The sequence below is a fragment of the Anolis sagrei genome, chromosome 12, assembly GCF_037176765.1.
Source record: "Anolis sagrei isolate rAnoSag1 chromosome 12, rAnoSag1.mat, whole genome shotgun sequence".
In the NCBI taxonomy this organism is placed as follows: domain Eukaryota; kingdom Metazoa; phylum Chordata; class Lepidosauria; order Squamata; family Dactyloidae; genus Anolis; species Anolis sagrei.
In genome coordinates this window covers 5989892-6006952 of record NC_090032.1, presented here as the reverse complement: position 1 = coordinate 6006952, position 17061 = coordinate 5989892, and the positions used below count along the sequence as shown (strand labels likewise).

The 17061-nt window shown below is 41.1% G+C and overlaps 1 protein-coding gene across 1 annotated transcript; it reads right to left on the bottom strand.

Annotated features, from left to right (window-relative positions):
• Window positions 1-3381: 3381 nt before the first annotated feature.
• Window positions 3382-14321, bottom strand: MRPS21 (mitochondrial ribosomal protein S21). Its single transcript, XM_060758496.2, has 3 exons — window positions 14221-14321; window positions 11079-11222; window positions 3382-3705 (listed from the first exon to the last, which is right to left on the bottom strand). Exons 2-3 carry the CDS (start codon window positions 11159-11161, stop codon window positions 3525-3527), a joined length of 264 nt encoding a protein of 87 aa, XP_060614479.1. The 5' UTR covers window positions 11162-11222; window positions 14221-14321; the 3' UTR covers window positions 3382-3524.
• Window positions 14322-17061: the final 2740 nt, after the last annotated feature.

Sequence of the window (17061 nt, the reverse complement as noted above, 5' to 3'; positions counted from 1 at the left end):
CTTCCCTCCTTCTTTCTTTCTTTCTTTCTTTCTTTCTTTCTTTCCTCTTCCCATCTTTCTTTTCTTTTTCTTTCTTTCTTCCCTCCCTCTCTTCCCTTCTTTTTCTTTCTTCCCTCCCTCTCCTTTCCTTCTCTTCCCTTCTTTTTCTTTCTTCCCTCCCTCTCCTTTCCTTCTCTTCCCTTCTTTTTCTTTCTTTCTTCCCTCCCTCTCCTTTCCTTCTCTTCCCTTCTTTTTCTTTCTTCCCTCCCTCTCCTTTCCTTCTCTTCCCTTCTTTTTCTTTCTTTCTTCCCTCCCTCTCCTTTCCTTCTCTTCCCTTCTTTTTCTTTCTTCCCTCCCTCTCCTTTCCTTCTCTTCCCTTATTTTTCTTTCTTCCCTCCCTCTCCTTTCCTTCTCTTCCCTTCTTTTTCTTTCTTCCCTCCCTCTCCTTTCCTTCTCTTCCCTTCTTTTTCTTTCTTTCTTCCCTCCCTCTCCTTTCCTTCTCTTCCCTTCTTTTTCTTTCTTCCCTCCCTCTCCTTTCCTTCTCTTCCCTTCTTTTTCTTTCTTCCCTCCCTCTCCTTTCCTTCTCTTCCCTTCTTTTTCTTTCTTTCTTCCCTCCCTCTCCTTTCCTTCTCTTCCCTTCTTTTTCTTTCTTTCTTCCCTTCTTTTTCTTTCTTTCTTCCTTCCTTCTCTTCTTTTTTCTTCCCTCCCTCTCCTTTCTTCCCTTCTTTTTCTTTCTTCCCTCCCTTTTTTCATTTTCTCTTCCCTTCTATTTCTTTCTTCCCTCCATCTCCTTCCTTCCCTTCTTTTTCTTCCTTCCCTCCCTCCTTTTTCATTTTCTCTTCCCTTCTTTTTCTTTCTTCCCTCCCTCTCCTTTCCTTCTCTTCCCTTCTTTTTCTTTCTTCCCTCCCTCTTCCTTTCTTTTTATTTCTTTCTTCCCTCTACTTACTTTCTCTTTGCTTCTCCCTCTTGTTTTGTTTTTGCTTCCCTTTTTTCTTTCTTCCCTCCCTTTCTCGTTTTTCTTTTTCCCCTCCTTCTTTCCCCTTCCCACCTTTCCTTCTTCTCTCTCTTCCTTTTTCTCTTCCCATCTTTTTATTCTTCCTTCTCTTTCTTTCCTTTCTCTTCCTTTTTCTTTCTTCCCTCCCTCTCCTTTCTTTCTCTTTGCTTCCATTTTCTTTCTTCCCCCTTATTTCCTCTTCTCATCTTTTTCTTTCTTCCCTCCCTTTCTCTCATTTTTTTCTCCTCCCTTTCTTTCCTCTTCCCATCTTTCTTCCCCTTTTCTTTCTTCTCTCTCTTCCTTTTTTCTGTTTCTCTTCCCATCTTTTTAATTCTTCCTTCTCTCTTCTTTCCTTTTTTCTCTTCCCTCCCTTTTCTTCATTTTCTCTTCCCTTTTTTTCTTTTCTTCCCTCCCTCTCCTTTCTTTCTCTTTTGCTTATTTTTATTTCTTCCCCCTTACTTTGTTTTTTCCCATCTTTTTCTCTTTCTGCCCCCCTCTCCTATCTTATCTTTCACTTCTTCTTTATTCCCTCCCTCTTCTACTCATTGTTCCCTCCCTCTTTTCTTCTTCTTCTCATCTTTCTTCCTTCCCTTTTTCTTTTTCTTCCCCCCTCTTTTCCTTTTTCTCTTTCCCTTCCCATCTTTTTAATTCTTCCTTCCCTCCTTTCATTTTCTCTTCCCTTCTTTTTCTTTCTTCCCTCTCTCTTCATTCTTTATCTTCCCCTCTTTTTTTCTTGCTTCCCTCCCTCTTGTTCCTTTTGTTCTTTCCTTCCCGCCATTTTCTCTTCCCTTTTCTTTCTTCCTCCTCCTCTTTTCTTTCTTTTTCCTTCTTTTTCTTTCCTCTTTCCTTTCTTCCCTCCCCTTTTTCTTTTCTCTTCTTTCTTTCTTCACTCCCCTTTCTCTTCCCTTTTCTTTCTTCTCCTTTTCTTTTCCCTTTCCTCCCTCTTCCTTTATTTTCTTCCCCCTCTTTCTTTTCATTTTTCTTCCTTCCCTTGTCTTTCTTTTCTCTTCTTTTTCTTTCTTCCCTCCCTCTTTCTCTTCCTTTCTCTTTCTTTCTCTTACCATTATATTGTAATATTATTAGTAATATTACATGGAGCATACATATATAATTATGATATATTATTTTTATTAGTATTATATTGCATTACAATATTATAAATATTCTATGTATATAATTTTAACAAATTGCTAAATATTACTATATTGTACTATACCATTGTAATATTATTTGTAATATTACATTGAATATAAATATATAATATAATAATTATTAGTAGTATTATATTGTATTACATTATAATATTATAAATATTATATGTATATAATTTTAACAAATTGCTAAATATTACTATACCATTATAATGTAATATTATTAATAATACTAAATGTAATATAAATATATAATTATAATATCATTATTTTATTAGTATTATATTGCATTACATTATAATATTATAAATATTATATGTATATAATTTTGCTAAATATTACTATATTGTATTATACCATTGTAATATTAGTAATATTACATGGAATATTAATATATAATTATGATATATTAATTTTATTAGTATTATATTGCATTACATTATAATATTAAAAATATTCTATGTATATAATTTTAACGAATTGCTAAATATTACTATATTGTATTATACCATTATATTGTAATATTATTAGTAATATTACATGGAATATAAATATATAAATATCCTATTATTAATAGTATTATATTGCATTATATTATATTATTATAAATATTCTATGTATATAATTTTAACAAATTGCTAAATATTACTATATTGTACTATACCTTTATTTTGTAATATTATTAGTAATATTACATGGAATATAAATATATAATTATGATATATTATTTTTATTAGTAAAATAATAATATATAATTATATTAAAATTATTATTAGTAAAATAATAATATATAATTATATTAGTAGTAGTAGTATTATATTGCATTACATTATAATATTATAAATATTTTATGTATATAATTTTAACGAATTGCTAAAAATTACTTTATTGTACTATACCATTACATTGTAATATTATTAGTAATATTACATGGAGTATAAATATATAATTATAATATTATATTATTATTAATAGTAATGTATTGCATTACATTATAATATTATAAATATTATATGTATATAATTTTAACGAATTGCTAAATGTTACTATATTGCACTATACCATTATATTGTAATATTATTACTAATATTACATGGAATATAAATATACAATTATAATATCATATATCAGTAGTAGTATCATATTGCATTATATTATAATATTATAAATATTGTATGTAAATAATTTTAACGAATTGCTCCCCTTAAAAATCAAACACCATGAGGACATCCCACTAGAAATCCCACAATCACCAAGTGATTTTTCACAAGGGCTTTATTGGCGTCATCATTTTTCAGACTGTAAAAAGAAACCAAGATACTCTGATGATTAAGGGGGTTCAAAACAATCCCACCAAAAGGAATGCGCTGTTAGGTCTCCAATACGGAAAACCCTTGAGTTCAGCAACCCATCCAAGGGTCTGCGCGATTCTTGCGTGCGATGAAGCTGATCTTCCGAGCCATTTCCGTGTTATATATATTCCGGCACGCTTCGTAGGTCTCCCGCTGCCTCCTGCGGCACGGCTTCTCGTAATACCGCCGCCGCTTGGCTTCGTCGATGATCCCATCCATGGTGAGGACCCTGGAGAAGAGGAGAAAGGAGACCCCTTGTCAAAGAGCACAGATCGAGTCGGATGCTTACTTGCCTTCCCTCCAGACGCAATAAGAAACAACAACACCCCCTAAATGTATATACTATTCTGTATTTTTTCTGCATGAGTCAACAGTGTGATGCAGCAGCTGAAAAGGCCAATGTGATTCTAGGATGCATCAATAGACGTCTAGTGTCTAGATCAGTGGTTCGTCAAGGGACCACCTTGACGAGGGACCACCTTGGCGAGGGACCACCTGACCAGGGACCACTTTGATCAGGGACCACTTTGATCAGGGACCACCTTGACCAGGGGCCACCTTGACCAGGAGCCATTTTGACCAGGGTCCACCTTGAGCAGGGTCCACCTTGAGCAGGATCCACCTTGAACAGGGTCCACCTTGACCAGGGACCACCTTGACCAGGGATCACTTTGACCAGGAGCCACTTTGACCAGGGACCTCCTTGACCAGGGACCCCTTTGACCAGGGGCCACCTTGACCAGGGACCACCTTGACCAGTATCCACCTTGACCAGGGACCACTTTGACAAGGGTCCACCTTGAGCAGGGTCCACCTTAACCAGGGGCCACCTTGAGCAGGGTCCACCTTGATCAGGGACCACTTTGACCAGAGACCACTTTGACCAGGGACCACTTGAGCAAGGACCACCTTGACCAAGGTCCACCTTGAGCAGGGACCACCTTGACCAGGGACCACTTTGACAAGGGTCCACCTTGAGCAGGGTCCACCTTGATCAGGGACCACTTGAGCAAGGACCACCTTGACCAAGGTGCAGGATGTATTTTCATTCACTGGACCAAATTTGGCACAAATACTCAATATGCCCAAATGTGAATACTGGTGGAGTTTGGGGGAAATAGACCTTGACATTTGGGAATTGCAGTTGCTGGGACTTATAGTTCACCTACAATCAAAGAGCATTCTGAACTCCACCAGTGATGGAATTGAACCAAACTTGGTACTCAGAACTCCCATGACTATCAGACAATATTGGAAGAGTTTGGTGGGCATTGACCTTGAGTTTTGGAGTTGTAGTTCACTTACATTCAGAGATCATTGTGGACTCAAACAATGATGGAGTTTGGGGGAAATAGACCCTGACATTTGGGAATTATATTTGCTGGGATTCAATTCAAGTTTGGTTCAGTTCTACCTTTGGTGGAGTCCAGAATGCTCTTTGATTGTAGGTGAACTATATATCCCAGCAAGTACAACTACCAAATGACAAAATAAATCACCTCCCAACCTCAACAGTATTCAGATTTGGGCATATCGGGTATTTGTGCCAAATTTGGTCCAGTGAATGAAAATACATCCTGCATATCGGGTATTTACATGACGATTCATAACAGTAGTAAAATGACAGTTATGAAGTAGTAATGAAAATAAATTTATGGTTGGGGGTCACCACAACATGAGGAACTGTATTAAGGGGTCGCGGCATTAGGAATGACCAGCCTAAGCCAGAAGGGACGGAGAGCTTCATCTATGTTGATGATCGTGCCATCACTGCTCAAGCAGGGAGCTTTGAGATGGTAGAACAGAAGCTCTCCGAAGCTCTAGGTGCTCTTACTGCCTATTACAGGGAAAGCCAGCTGATCCCTAATCCATCTAAAACACACACGTCCTTTTAATCTCAAGAACAGACAAGCATCCCGAGCTCTGAGGTTCACCTTGGAAGGAATTCCACTGGAGCATTGCAGCACACTCAAATACCTGAGAGTCACTCTTGACCGTGCTCTGACGTACAAGCAAAAAGTGGGCACTAGAAACAATATAATACGAAAGCTGACTGGCACAACCTGGGGATCACAACCAGACACAGTGAAGACATCTGCCCTTCCGCTATGCTACTCTGCTGCTGAGTACGCATGCCCAGTGTGGAACACATCTCACCACGCTAAAACAGTGGATGTGGCTCTTAATGAGACATGCCACATTATCACGGGGTGTCTGCGCCCTACACCACTGGAGAAATTACACTGTTTAGCCTACATTGCACCACCTGACATCTGACGGGAAGTAGCAGCCAAGGACCAAGACAGTGAAATCTCCAGCTCATCCCTTGTTTGGGTATCAGCCAGCACATCAACAACTTAAATCAAGAAATAGTTTTCTAAGATCCACTCGCTGGAACACCCCAGCAAGCGAGAGTCCAAAAGTGGCAGGCTCAAACGCAGAATCAATGGCTGATACCAAATGAGAGACACAGAAAACAGAGCGACTTGGACTGTGCTCTGGCACCACGAGATGCAGAGCCAACCTCAAGAAATGGGGCCACAAAGTGGAATCCACGACATGTGAGTGTGGAGAAGAACAAACCAGCTGCAATGCAACCTGAGCCCTGCCACATGCACAATGGAGGACCTCCTTGCGGCAACACCAGAGGCACTCCAAGTGGCCAGATACTGCTCAATGGACATTTAATCAACTACCAAGCTTGCAAACTTTGTGTTTTGTTTGTTTGTTTGTCTGCTTTTTTAATGCAATACAACTGTTTTGGTTCGCTCCTGACACGATAGATAAATAAATAAATTAGGAAGGCTGAGAAACACTGCCTTAGGGCTTTCTTAACAACACACAACAACAAGAAGACTCTAAGCACAGATTGGAAGAGTCAATGAAAAGGCAGTGTGTATCTCCTCCCATGCAGGAGAAGGGGGAAATATCAGAATATTATTATTATTTTTAGACGGTTTAATGGGGCTCTGCACGTTTCCAGATGCCTGCCCCAGTGGGCCGTTTGCATGCACATGGCTCTGCAAGACGACCCGGTGGTGCGTCAGTGTGTCAGTGTGTGGAAAACAGTCGTGAATGGGACCCAAGCCCAGCCCCACGGCCCCTGGCGTCCAATGAGGGAGCCGTGACGTCCCCGCCACCCACCCCACAGCCCAGCCAATCCCCAGGCAGGCTGGCTTCTCGGAATGGGAGTTATGCAACCTCATGCGCCGCCTTGCTCTTCTCCTGCTGGTCTCATGGGCCGAGGCTGGGAGGGAGACACATGTTTGGCTCAATGGCAGCACAGGCAACCCGAACGTGCCAAGAAGGAGGAGGAGGAGACCGCAAAACACAGTCACGGCGGAGCAGAGCAACTGCAGTTCAAGCTATTTTTAACCCTTCGGGACTGAAGCATCCAAAGAGAACTACACAGGGCATACAACCCTATGGGCTTTAGCAAGGTCACACCAGGAGACCTTTGTTGTGTTCATAACTCTGCACCTTGCCCTACAATTGCTGAATACAGAAGGCCAGGAAACCCCCTGAACAGGGAAAGATGGTGATTGCAGTCCAACACCTGGAAAGCAACATAATTCCCAGCAGGCATTTTCTCCTGACGTTTTGCCTGCATCTATGGCAAGCAGAGGTAGTGAGGTCTGTTGGAATTAGGACAATGGGTTGATATATCTGTGGAATGGCTATGGCTCTTAAAGAGACATGCTGCATTATCACGGGGTGTCTGCGCCCTACACCACTGTAGAAATTACACTGTTTAGACAGTATTGCACCACCTGACATCCGCCGGGAAGTAGCAACCAATAATGAAAGGACCAAGGCATTGACATCTCCAGCTCATCCTTTGTTTGGGTATCAGCCAGCACGTCAACGACTTAAATCATGATATAGTTTTCTAAGATCCACAGAGACACTTGCTGGAACACCCCAGCAAGTGAGAGTCCAAAAGTGGCAGGCTCAAACCCATTGATACCAAATGAGAGACTGTTTAGACAGTATTGCACCACCTGACATCCACCGGGAAGTAGCAACCAATAATGAAAGGACCAAGGCATTGACATCTCCAGCTCATCCTTTGTTTGGGTATCAGCCAGCACGTCAACGACTTAAATCATGATATAGTTTTCTAAGATCCGCAGAGACACTTGCTGGAACACCCCAGCAAGCGAGAGTCCAAAAGTGGCAGGCCCAAAGAGCTCTTCTCTGCTGGAGCTAGGTTTGAATGTTTCAACTGACCACCTTCATTAGCATTTGAAGGCCTGGCTGAGCCTGGGAAAATCTTTTGCTGAGAGGTATTAAGATGTGCCTGGTTGTTTCCTCTCTGCTGTTTTGCTATTGTAATTTTAGAGTTTTTTAATACTGGTAGCCAGATTTTGTTCATTTTCAACAGAAAGGAAGAGACCATGAAAATGAACAAAATCTGGCTACCGGTATTAAAAAACTCTAAAATTACAACAGCAAAACAGCAGAGAGGAAACATTCAGGAACATCTAATCACCTCTCAACAAAAGATTTTCCCAGGCTCAGCCAGGCCTTCAAATGCTAATGAAGGTGGTCAGTTGAAACATTCACACCTAGCTCCAGCAGAGAAGAGCTCTTTGCCCCACCCCAGCCATTCCACAGATATATAAACCCATTGTCCTAATTCCAACATTCACTACCTCTGAGAATGCTTGCCATAGATGCAGGCGAAATGTCAGGAGAAAATGCCTCTAGAACATGGCCCTATAGCCCGAAAAAACCCACAAGAACCTAGTGATTCCAGCCATGAAAGCCTTCGACAATACATAATTCCCAGCCTTACCTTGGCATTTTGGATGTGGATGGACACATTCCTCTGCCCCCTTCCCTATGCTAGATCTATAAAGCTATTTTATTCTGACCCTAACACACAATGTTTTGATTTCTGTTCTGTGTATTTTAATAAGTATTTTATAGATATATGTTTTAATATGTATTTTTGTGTATTTATAATATAATATAATCTATATAAATAAAAATGTAATGTTCGTTTGTGGGATTAACAGAATTCAAAAACCACTGGGCGAATTGACATCACATTAGAACACAAGACACCTAACAACCCAATGTATGTCCTTCACTCAAAAAAATTGATTTTGTCATTTGGGAGTTGTAGTTGCTTGGATGTATAGTTCATCTACAATCAAAGAGCATTCTGAACCCCACCAATGATGGAATTGAACCAAACCTGGCACACAGTTCTCCCATGACCAACAGAAAAAAACTGGAAGGGTCTGGTGGACATTGACCTTGAGTTTGGGAATTGCAGTTCACCCACATCCAGAGAACACTGTGGACTCAAACAATCATGGATCTGGGCCAAACTTGGCACAAATACTCCATATGCCCAAATATGAACACAGATGGAGTTTAAGGGAAATAGACCTTGACATTTGGGAGTCGTAGTTGCTGGGATTTATAGTTCACCTACAATCAAAGAGCATTCTGAACTCCACCAATGATGGAATTGAACCAAACATGGCATACAGGACTTCCATGACCAGCAGAAAACACTAGAAGGGTTTGGTTGGCATTGACTTTGAGTTTGGGAGTTGTAGTTCAATTACAGCGAGCACTGTGGACTCAAACAATGATGGATCTGGACCAAAATTGGCACAAATATTCCATATGCCCAAATATGAACACAGATGGAGTTTGGAGGAAATCAACCTTGACATTTGGGAGTTGTAGTTGCTGGGATTTATAGTTCACCTACAATCAGAGAGCATGCTGAACCCCACCAATGACAAAATTGGGCCAAACTTCCCACACAGAACCCCCATGACCAACAGAAAATACTCAAGGCCATCCAGTCCAACTCCCTTCCCAGTCCAACTCCCTTCCCAGGGCAAGAAAACGTAACCAAAGCCCTCCTGACAAAGAGCCCTCCTGACAAACTGAGGTTTTCGTGACTGCCTATATCATTGCCTCTAAGGAGAAATCTCTCTTTAGAGAAATCCTTAGAAATGTCTAATACATTTCAAGAAAGATTGGGGACTAATTTATTACATTTCTTCAGCAAAGATGGGGTCAATCCATTATTATTATTGTTATTTTTTAGTTAGAATTGTAGAATAATAGTGGGTTGCTGTGAGTTTTCCGGGCTGTATGGTCATATTGTAGAAGCATTCTCTCCTGACGTTTTGCCCACATTAATGTGGGATTTACACTGGGGAGAATGACTGCATCTTCTCCAAGACTCATTTCAACACAAGAGTATTATTTTCAACCTGTATTTGAAATCTCAGTCCAGCAGGGGGCAGTACAACCAAACAAGACAACCTAAAACAAGAGGCACGTAAACATATGGCACCATATATTCCAACTCTGCAGTTCCAATATTTGTTATCTAAGGCCCTTTCCACACATCGGAATAAAATCTCACATTTTCTGCTTTGAACTGGAATATATGGCAGTATGGACTCAGATAACTCAGTTCAAATAAGATACTGTGGGATTTTCTGATTTGATATTCTGGGTTATATGGCTGTGTGGAAGGACCCTAAAACTTACACAGAACCACTAACAAGCCAACCAAGTTGGGGACCCCCTCCCCCCAACACCAATTGCCGCTCTGGGCCAGAGTGAAGAGAGAGGAGGGCCAGGGGACAGTTCCACCTTGTCTCCTGTGCTATTCTAATAACTTAATATAATGTAATATAATATATTGTATATACATATATTTATAATATTATAATGTAATGCAATATAATAATATGGTATTATAATTATATATTTATATTACATGTAATATTACTAATAATATTACAATATAATGATGTAGTACAATATAGTAATATTTAATACTGATATTGTACTATGCTAATCTATATAAATAAAAATGTAATGTTCGTTTGTGGGATTAACAGAACTCAAAAACCACTGGATGAATTGACACCAAGTTTGGACACAAGACACCTAACAACCCAATGTATGTCCTTCACTAAAAAAAAATGATTTTGTAATTTGGGAGTTGTAGTTGCTGGGATTTATAGTTCACTTACAATCAAAGAGCATTCTGAACCCCACCAAACTTGGCACACAGTTCTCCCATGACCAACAAAATACTGGAAGGGTTTGGTGGGCAGTGTCCTTTGGTTTTGGAGTTGTAGTTTACCTACATCCAGAGATCACAGTGGACTCAAACAATGATGGATCTGGACCAAACTCTACACAAATACTCAATATGCCCAAATGTGAACACTGGTGGAGTTTGAGGAAAATAGAATCTTGACATTTGGGAGCTGTAGTTCTTGGGATTTATAGTTCACCCACAATCACAGAGCATCCTGAACCCCACCAATGATAGAATTGGGCCAAACCTCCCACACAGAACCCCCATGTGGGCCACAGCAACACGTGGCAGGGGATAGCTAGCAATATAATATATTGTATGTGTGTGTATGTGTATGTGTGTGTGTATATATCTAAGCCGCTCTGAGTACCCTTCGGGGTGAGAAGGGCGGAATATAAATGTGCTAAATAATAAATAAATAAATATCAGCCTATGACCACTCATGTTGCCACCAAAGCTAAATGCAAATGCTCACAGTACTACTACGGACATATTTAAAGCAGAAGGTTTACCTGTTAAGGACGCGATAGGCAGCCTCCACATTGCCGTTGGGGACCATCACTGTCCGCGCAACAAATTTCAAGTGACGGGACATCCTGTGTGTAGTTATTCCTACATCAAGCAGATGAAGGCGATGGGTTTCTGACTTTTCTCAACTAGATGTTAAAGACAGACATGTAAACACACACACAAAATGAGGGATCATCGAAATCACTACCTTCTTCCCACCATTTTATTCTTCCAGAAATGCTGGCCTCCCACAAATCCTCCGTCCGCAATGTGGAACAACACTAAAATATAACACTATGTAACACAATTTTTGTTCCTAGGTTATATATGCCATTTCCTAATTGGTTCTATCATTAAAACATGGAAAAAAAGTTTATTAAACTGCACAAACTTTGTTTTTGTGGGACATTCTATAGCACATTTTGCTCTAGTTTTTCAATTAATATCTTGTCAAGTCAAGTCTCAGCCAATACAGCATAATTTGTGGCAGACATAAAAGCAACATTTCTGGAGTAGAACTACTTTCAAAGTAAGGATCGCCAGCATGACTGCATGGAGTGCCGTTACCTTCCCACCGGAGCGGTACCTATTCATCTACTCACATTTGCATGTTTTCGAACTGCTAGGTTGGCAGAAGCTGGGGCTAACAGCAGGAGCTCACCCCACTCTCCAGATTTGAACTGCTGACCATTTTATCAGCAATTTCAGCAGCTCAGCGGTTTAACCTGCTGCAACACCAGGGAGCCCATTCCAACTCTAGGGTCTAATAATAATAATCTTTGATTATGATGATGATGATGCAGTCTCCTTCTCCGCGGGCTTTTAAGAAGAGGCTGGGTGGCCATCTGTCAGGAGGGCTTTGATTGAGTCTTCCTGCCTTCTAACTCTAGGTTCTAATAATAATAATAATAATAATAATAATAATATCAGTCTCCTTCTCCGCGGGCTTTTAAGAAAGGCTGGGTGGCCATCTGCCAGGAGGGCTTTGATTGCGTCTTCCTACCTTCTAACTCTAGGTTCTAATAATAATAATAATAATAATAATCTTTGATGATGATGGTGATGGCACAGTCACCTCTTGAGGTTTTAAGGAGAAGCTGGATGGCCATCTCTCGGAAAGGCTTTGATAGTGTCTCCCTGCCTTCCAACTCTAGAATCTAATAATAATAGTAATATTTAATAATGATTATGATGGAGTCTCCTTGAGATTTTGAGGAGACTGGATGGCTATCTGTCGGGAGGGTTTTGATTGTGTCTTTTGACTTTCTAACTAGGGTCCAATAACAATAATAATAACAATTGATAATGATTATGATGCAGTCTCCGTATTCAGATGGTTTTAAGGAGAGGCTGGATGGCCATCTGTTGGGAGGGCTTTGATTGTGTCTTCCTACTTTCTAACTAGGCTCTAATAATAATAATAATAATAATAATAGATAATAATAACTATATTTGATAATGATGAAGATGCAATCTCCTTCTGTGGGGGGTTTTAAGGAGAGGCTGGGTGGCCATCTGTTGGAAGGGCTTTGATTGTGTCTTCCTACTTTCTAACTAAGGCCCAATAATAATAATAATAATAATAATAATAATAATAATAGATAGATAATATTTATGACACTGATTATGACGCAGTCCCCTTCTGTGGGGGGTTTTAAGGGGAGGCTGGATGGCCATCTGTCGGTAGGGCTTTAATTGTGTCTTCCTACTTTCTAAGTAGGACCTAATAATAATAAAAGATAATATTTATGATACTGATTATGATGCAGTCTCCTTCTCTGGGGGTTTTTAAGGAGAGGCTGGATGGCCATCTGTCGGGAGGGCTTTGATTGTGTCTTCCAACTTTCTAACTAGACTCTAATAATAATAATTGATAATGATTATTTGATTGTGTCTTCCTATAATAATAACTATATTTGATAATGATGAAGATGCAATCTCCTTCTCTGGGGGGGTTTTAAGGAGAGGCTGGGTGGCCATCTGTCGGGAGGGCTTTGATTGTGTCTTCCTGCTTTCAAACTAATAATAATAGACAGCTAGATAATATTTATGATACTGATTATGACGCAGTCTCCTTTTCTGGGGGGTTTTAAGGAGAGGCTGGATGGCCATCTGTCGGCAGGGTTTTGATTGTGCCTTCCTACTTTCTAACTAGGGTATACTACTACTACTACTAATAATAATAATAATAATAGATAGATAGATATTATTTATGATACTGATTATGACGCAGTATCCCTCTCTGGGGGGTTTTAAGGAGAGGCTGGATGGCCATCTGTAGGGAGGGCTTTGATTGTGTCTTCCTACTTTCTAACTAGGCGCTAATAATAATAATAATAATAATAATTGATCATAATAAAATAATAATAATAATAATAATAATAGATAATATTTATGACACTGATTATGACACAGTCTTCTTCTCTGGGGGGTTTTAAGGAGAGGCTGAATGGCCATCTGTTGGGAGGGCTTTAATTGTGTCTTCCTACTTTCTAACTAGGCTCTAATAATAATAATAATAAGAATAAGAATAAGAAGAAGAAGAACTATATTTGATAATGATAAAGATGCAATCTCCTTCTCTGGGGGGTTTTGAGGAGAGGCTGGGTGGCCATCTGTCGGGAGGGCTTTGATTGTGCCTTCCTACTTTCTAAGTAGGGCCTAATAATAATAATAATTGATAACGATTATTGATTGTGTCTTCCTACTTTCTAACTAAGGCCTAATAATAATAATAATAATAATAATAATAATAATAATAATAATAGATAATATTTATGACACTGATTATGACGCAGTCTCCTTCTCTGGAGGGTTTTAAGGAGAGGCTGGATGGCCATCTGTCAGGAGGGCTTTGATTGTGCCTTCCTAATTTCTAACCAGGGCCTAATAATAATAATAGATAATATTTATGATACTGATTATGACGCAGTATGCCTCTCTGGGGTTTTTTAAGGAGGCTGGATGGCCATCTGTAGGGAGGGCTTTGATTGTGCCAAAAGGGGTTGGACTGGATGACCCTTGGGGTTCCCTTCTAGGAGTCTAGGATCTCCTTTAATATCCCCTTAAGGCCATTAAAGAAGTGGGCAAAGTCAGAAAGGTTTTCCATATTATTTCCCTTTCCCGAAACCGAGGCTCACTCACCACTTCTCTTCGCCTTCTGGAGCACTGTGAGGCTGTCAAACCGGAACCGGAAACCCCGCCTCTTTCGCACCACCCCTTCGCAGGCTTGCGGCCTAGTCCTGGTCACCATGGCAACGCAGAGGCGAGGCCTGACAGGCCTGATGCTCTCCTCAGCAGCAACACAGTCCCATCACAACCAATAGCAATGAAAGAAAGGGCTGAATATAATATTATACTCACTATTATTAGTATATTCCAATACTAACCTCCATTTCCCACAGGTTGCTTTAGATTTCTTTCCTTTCTCCCTTCTCCAGCTCGGAAGGGGGCCTTCCTCACACCGTCTCCATGGCAACATGGCTCTCTCTCCTTCCTTCCTTTCTCCTTTCCCCTCATAGACACCTGCCAATCTTTTTTCCCCCAGTGACATCGCGGAGGGACACTTCACCCTTTTGCGGGTCCAAACATTGCTCTAAATGGAGAAAACACCGAACGCTGTCGTCCATTTGCAAGTTTTCTCTGTGGCATTGCAGAGGGACACTTCACCCTTTGCTGGTCCAAACAGTGCTCTCAATAGAGAAGACAACGTCGAACGCTGTCGTCCATTTGCAAGTTTTCTCTGTGGCATTGCAGAGGGACACTTCACCCTTTGCTGGTCCAAACAGTGCTCTCAATAGAGAAGACAACATCGAACGCTGTCGTCCATTTGCAAGTTTCCCCAGTGGCGTCGCAGAGGGACACTTCAACTCCGCTGGACCAGCCATGTTGTCCGGATGCTTAACCACCGGCTCCCAAAGCAGTTGCTCTACTCCGAACTCAAGAATGGAAAACGTAATGTTGGTGGGCAGGAAAAGAGATTGAAAGATGGGCTCAAAGCCTCCCTTAAGGACTCTGGCTTAGACACTGAGAACTGGGAAGCCCTGGCCCTTGAGCGCTCCAGCTGGAGGTCAGCTGTGACCAGCAGTGCTGCAGATTTGAAGAGGCACGAATGGAGGGCGAAAAGAGAGAAACGTGCCAAGAGGAAGGCGCATCAAGCCAACCCTGACCAGGACCTCCTTCCACCTGGAAACCAATGTCCTCACTGCGGAAGAAGATGTATGTCAAGAATAGGGCTCCACAGTCACCTAGACACTAGACTTGGAGGACCATCATCCTCGGGCTACGAGGGATCGCCTAAGTAAGTAATATGGGAGAAAGATAGACATATGTATATATCATTGTTCTCTCTTGAGATGTGGGCTTTGGGCCTGTTACCTTGGCCTTGCTTCTTTGCCTTTTGGAACCTAAATATGTGAGATATAAGTTTGCCTGAATCAATATGTTATGTTTACGTGGGAACAGAAGGCCTCAGAAGCCACATTTGTCTATGGTTCTGTGCCAGTCGTGGGTCAGCTTGGGCCCTCCAGGTGTTTTGGACTTCAACTCCCATGGCTAAGGCGGGAAAGGAAACAATCAGAGGCTGTTAGGAATTGTGGGAGTTGAAGTCCGAAACACCTGGAGGGCTCAAGTTGGCCCATGCCTGTTCTAAGCCAATAAGGCCCAGATCTGTCATCAGCTGGGTTCAGTGCTCTTTGGATGCGGATGAACTACAACTCCCATATGTCAAGGTCAGTCACCTCCAAACCCCGCCTGTTTTTACAGTTGCCCACGTTGGGAACTACAACTCCCATATGCCAACGCCAATCACCCCCCAAACCCCACCTGTATTTACACATTGGGTCTGTGTGCCCAGTTTGGTTCAGCTTCATCATTGGTGGGGGTCACAAAAGTTCTCTGGATGTAGGGAGAACTACAATTACTATCATGTTGGGTCAGTTCTCCCCCACCCAAAAAGAACCCCTACCAGTATTCAAAGTAGGTCAAATGATCAAGGGCCTGGAGAACAAGCCCCATGAGGAGCGGCTTAAAGAGAAGACTGAGAGGAGACATGATAGCCATGTATAAGTATGTGAGAGCAAGTCATAGGGAGGAAGGAGAGAACTTGTTTTCTGCTGCCCCGGAGACTAGGATGTGGAGAAATGGCTTCAAACTACAAGAAAGGAGATTCCACCTGAACATGAGGCAGAAATTCCTGACTGTGAGAGCTGTTCAGCAGTGGAACTCTCTGCCCCGGAGTGTGGTGGAGGCTCCTTCTTTGGAGGCTTTCAAACAGAGGCTGGATGGCCATCTGTTGAGGGTGCTTTGAATGCGATTTTCCTGCTTCTTGGCAGAATGGGGTTGGACCTGATGGCCCACGAGGTCTCTTCCAACATTATACTGTAATATTATTAGTAATATTACACTTAATATAAAATATATAATTATTATATCATGTTATTATTATTAGTACTATATTGTATTACATTATAATATTATCAATTATATTATTATACTAGCTGTACCCGCCATGCATTGCTGTGGCCAACCTTCCCTCCCTCTTTTTCTCCTTCTTTTTCTCCTTCCTTCCTTCCTTCCCTCTTTTTCTTTCCTTTCTTCTTTCTTCCTTCTCTACCTGTTTCTTTCCTCGCTTCCTTTGCTCTTTGGTTCCATCCTTCCTTGTCTCTTTCCTTCCTTCCCTCCCTTTCTCTTTCATTCCTTCTCTCCTTCCTTCCCTCTTTCACTTATTTCATTATCTCCCTCCTTCTCTCCTTCCTTCCTTCTCTACCATTCTTTTTTTCCTTCTTTCTCTCCTTCCCTCCTTCTTTCCCTCTTTCTCTCCTTCCTTCCTTCTCTACCTTTCTTTCTTTCCTTCTCTCCTTCCCCTTTCTCTCCCTCCTTCCTTTTTTACCCTTCATTATTTCTTTATCTCCTTCCTTCTTTTCCCTCCTTCCTTCCTTCTCTACCCTTCCTTCTCTCCTTCCCTCTTTCTGTCCCTCCTTCCTA

Excerpts from the sequence above, each read along its gene's own strand:
- MRPS21 (XM_060758496.2), bottom strand. The coding sequence starts at position 11,161 with ATGTCCCGTCACTTGAAATTTGTTGCGCGGACAGTGATGGTCCCCAAC. Across the intron at positions 3,706-11,078 it reads GCCTATCGCGTCCTTAACAG|GGTCCTCACCATGGATGGGA; the intron begins GTAAACCTTCTG and ends CCTCTTCTCCAG.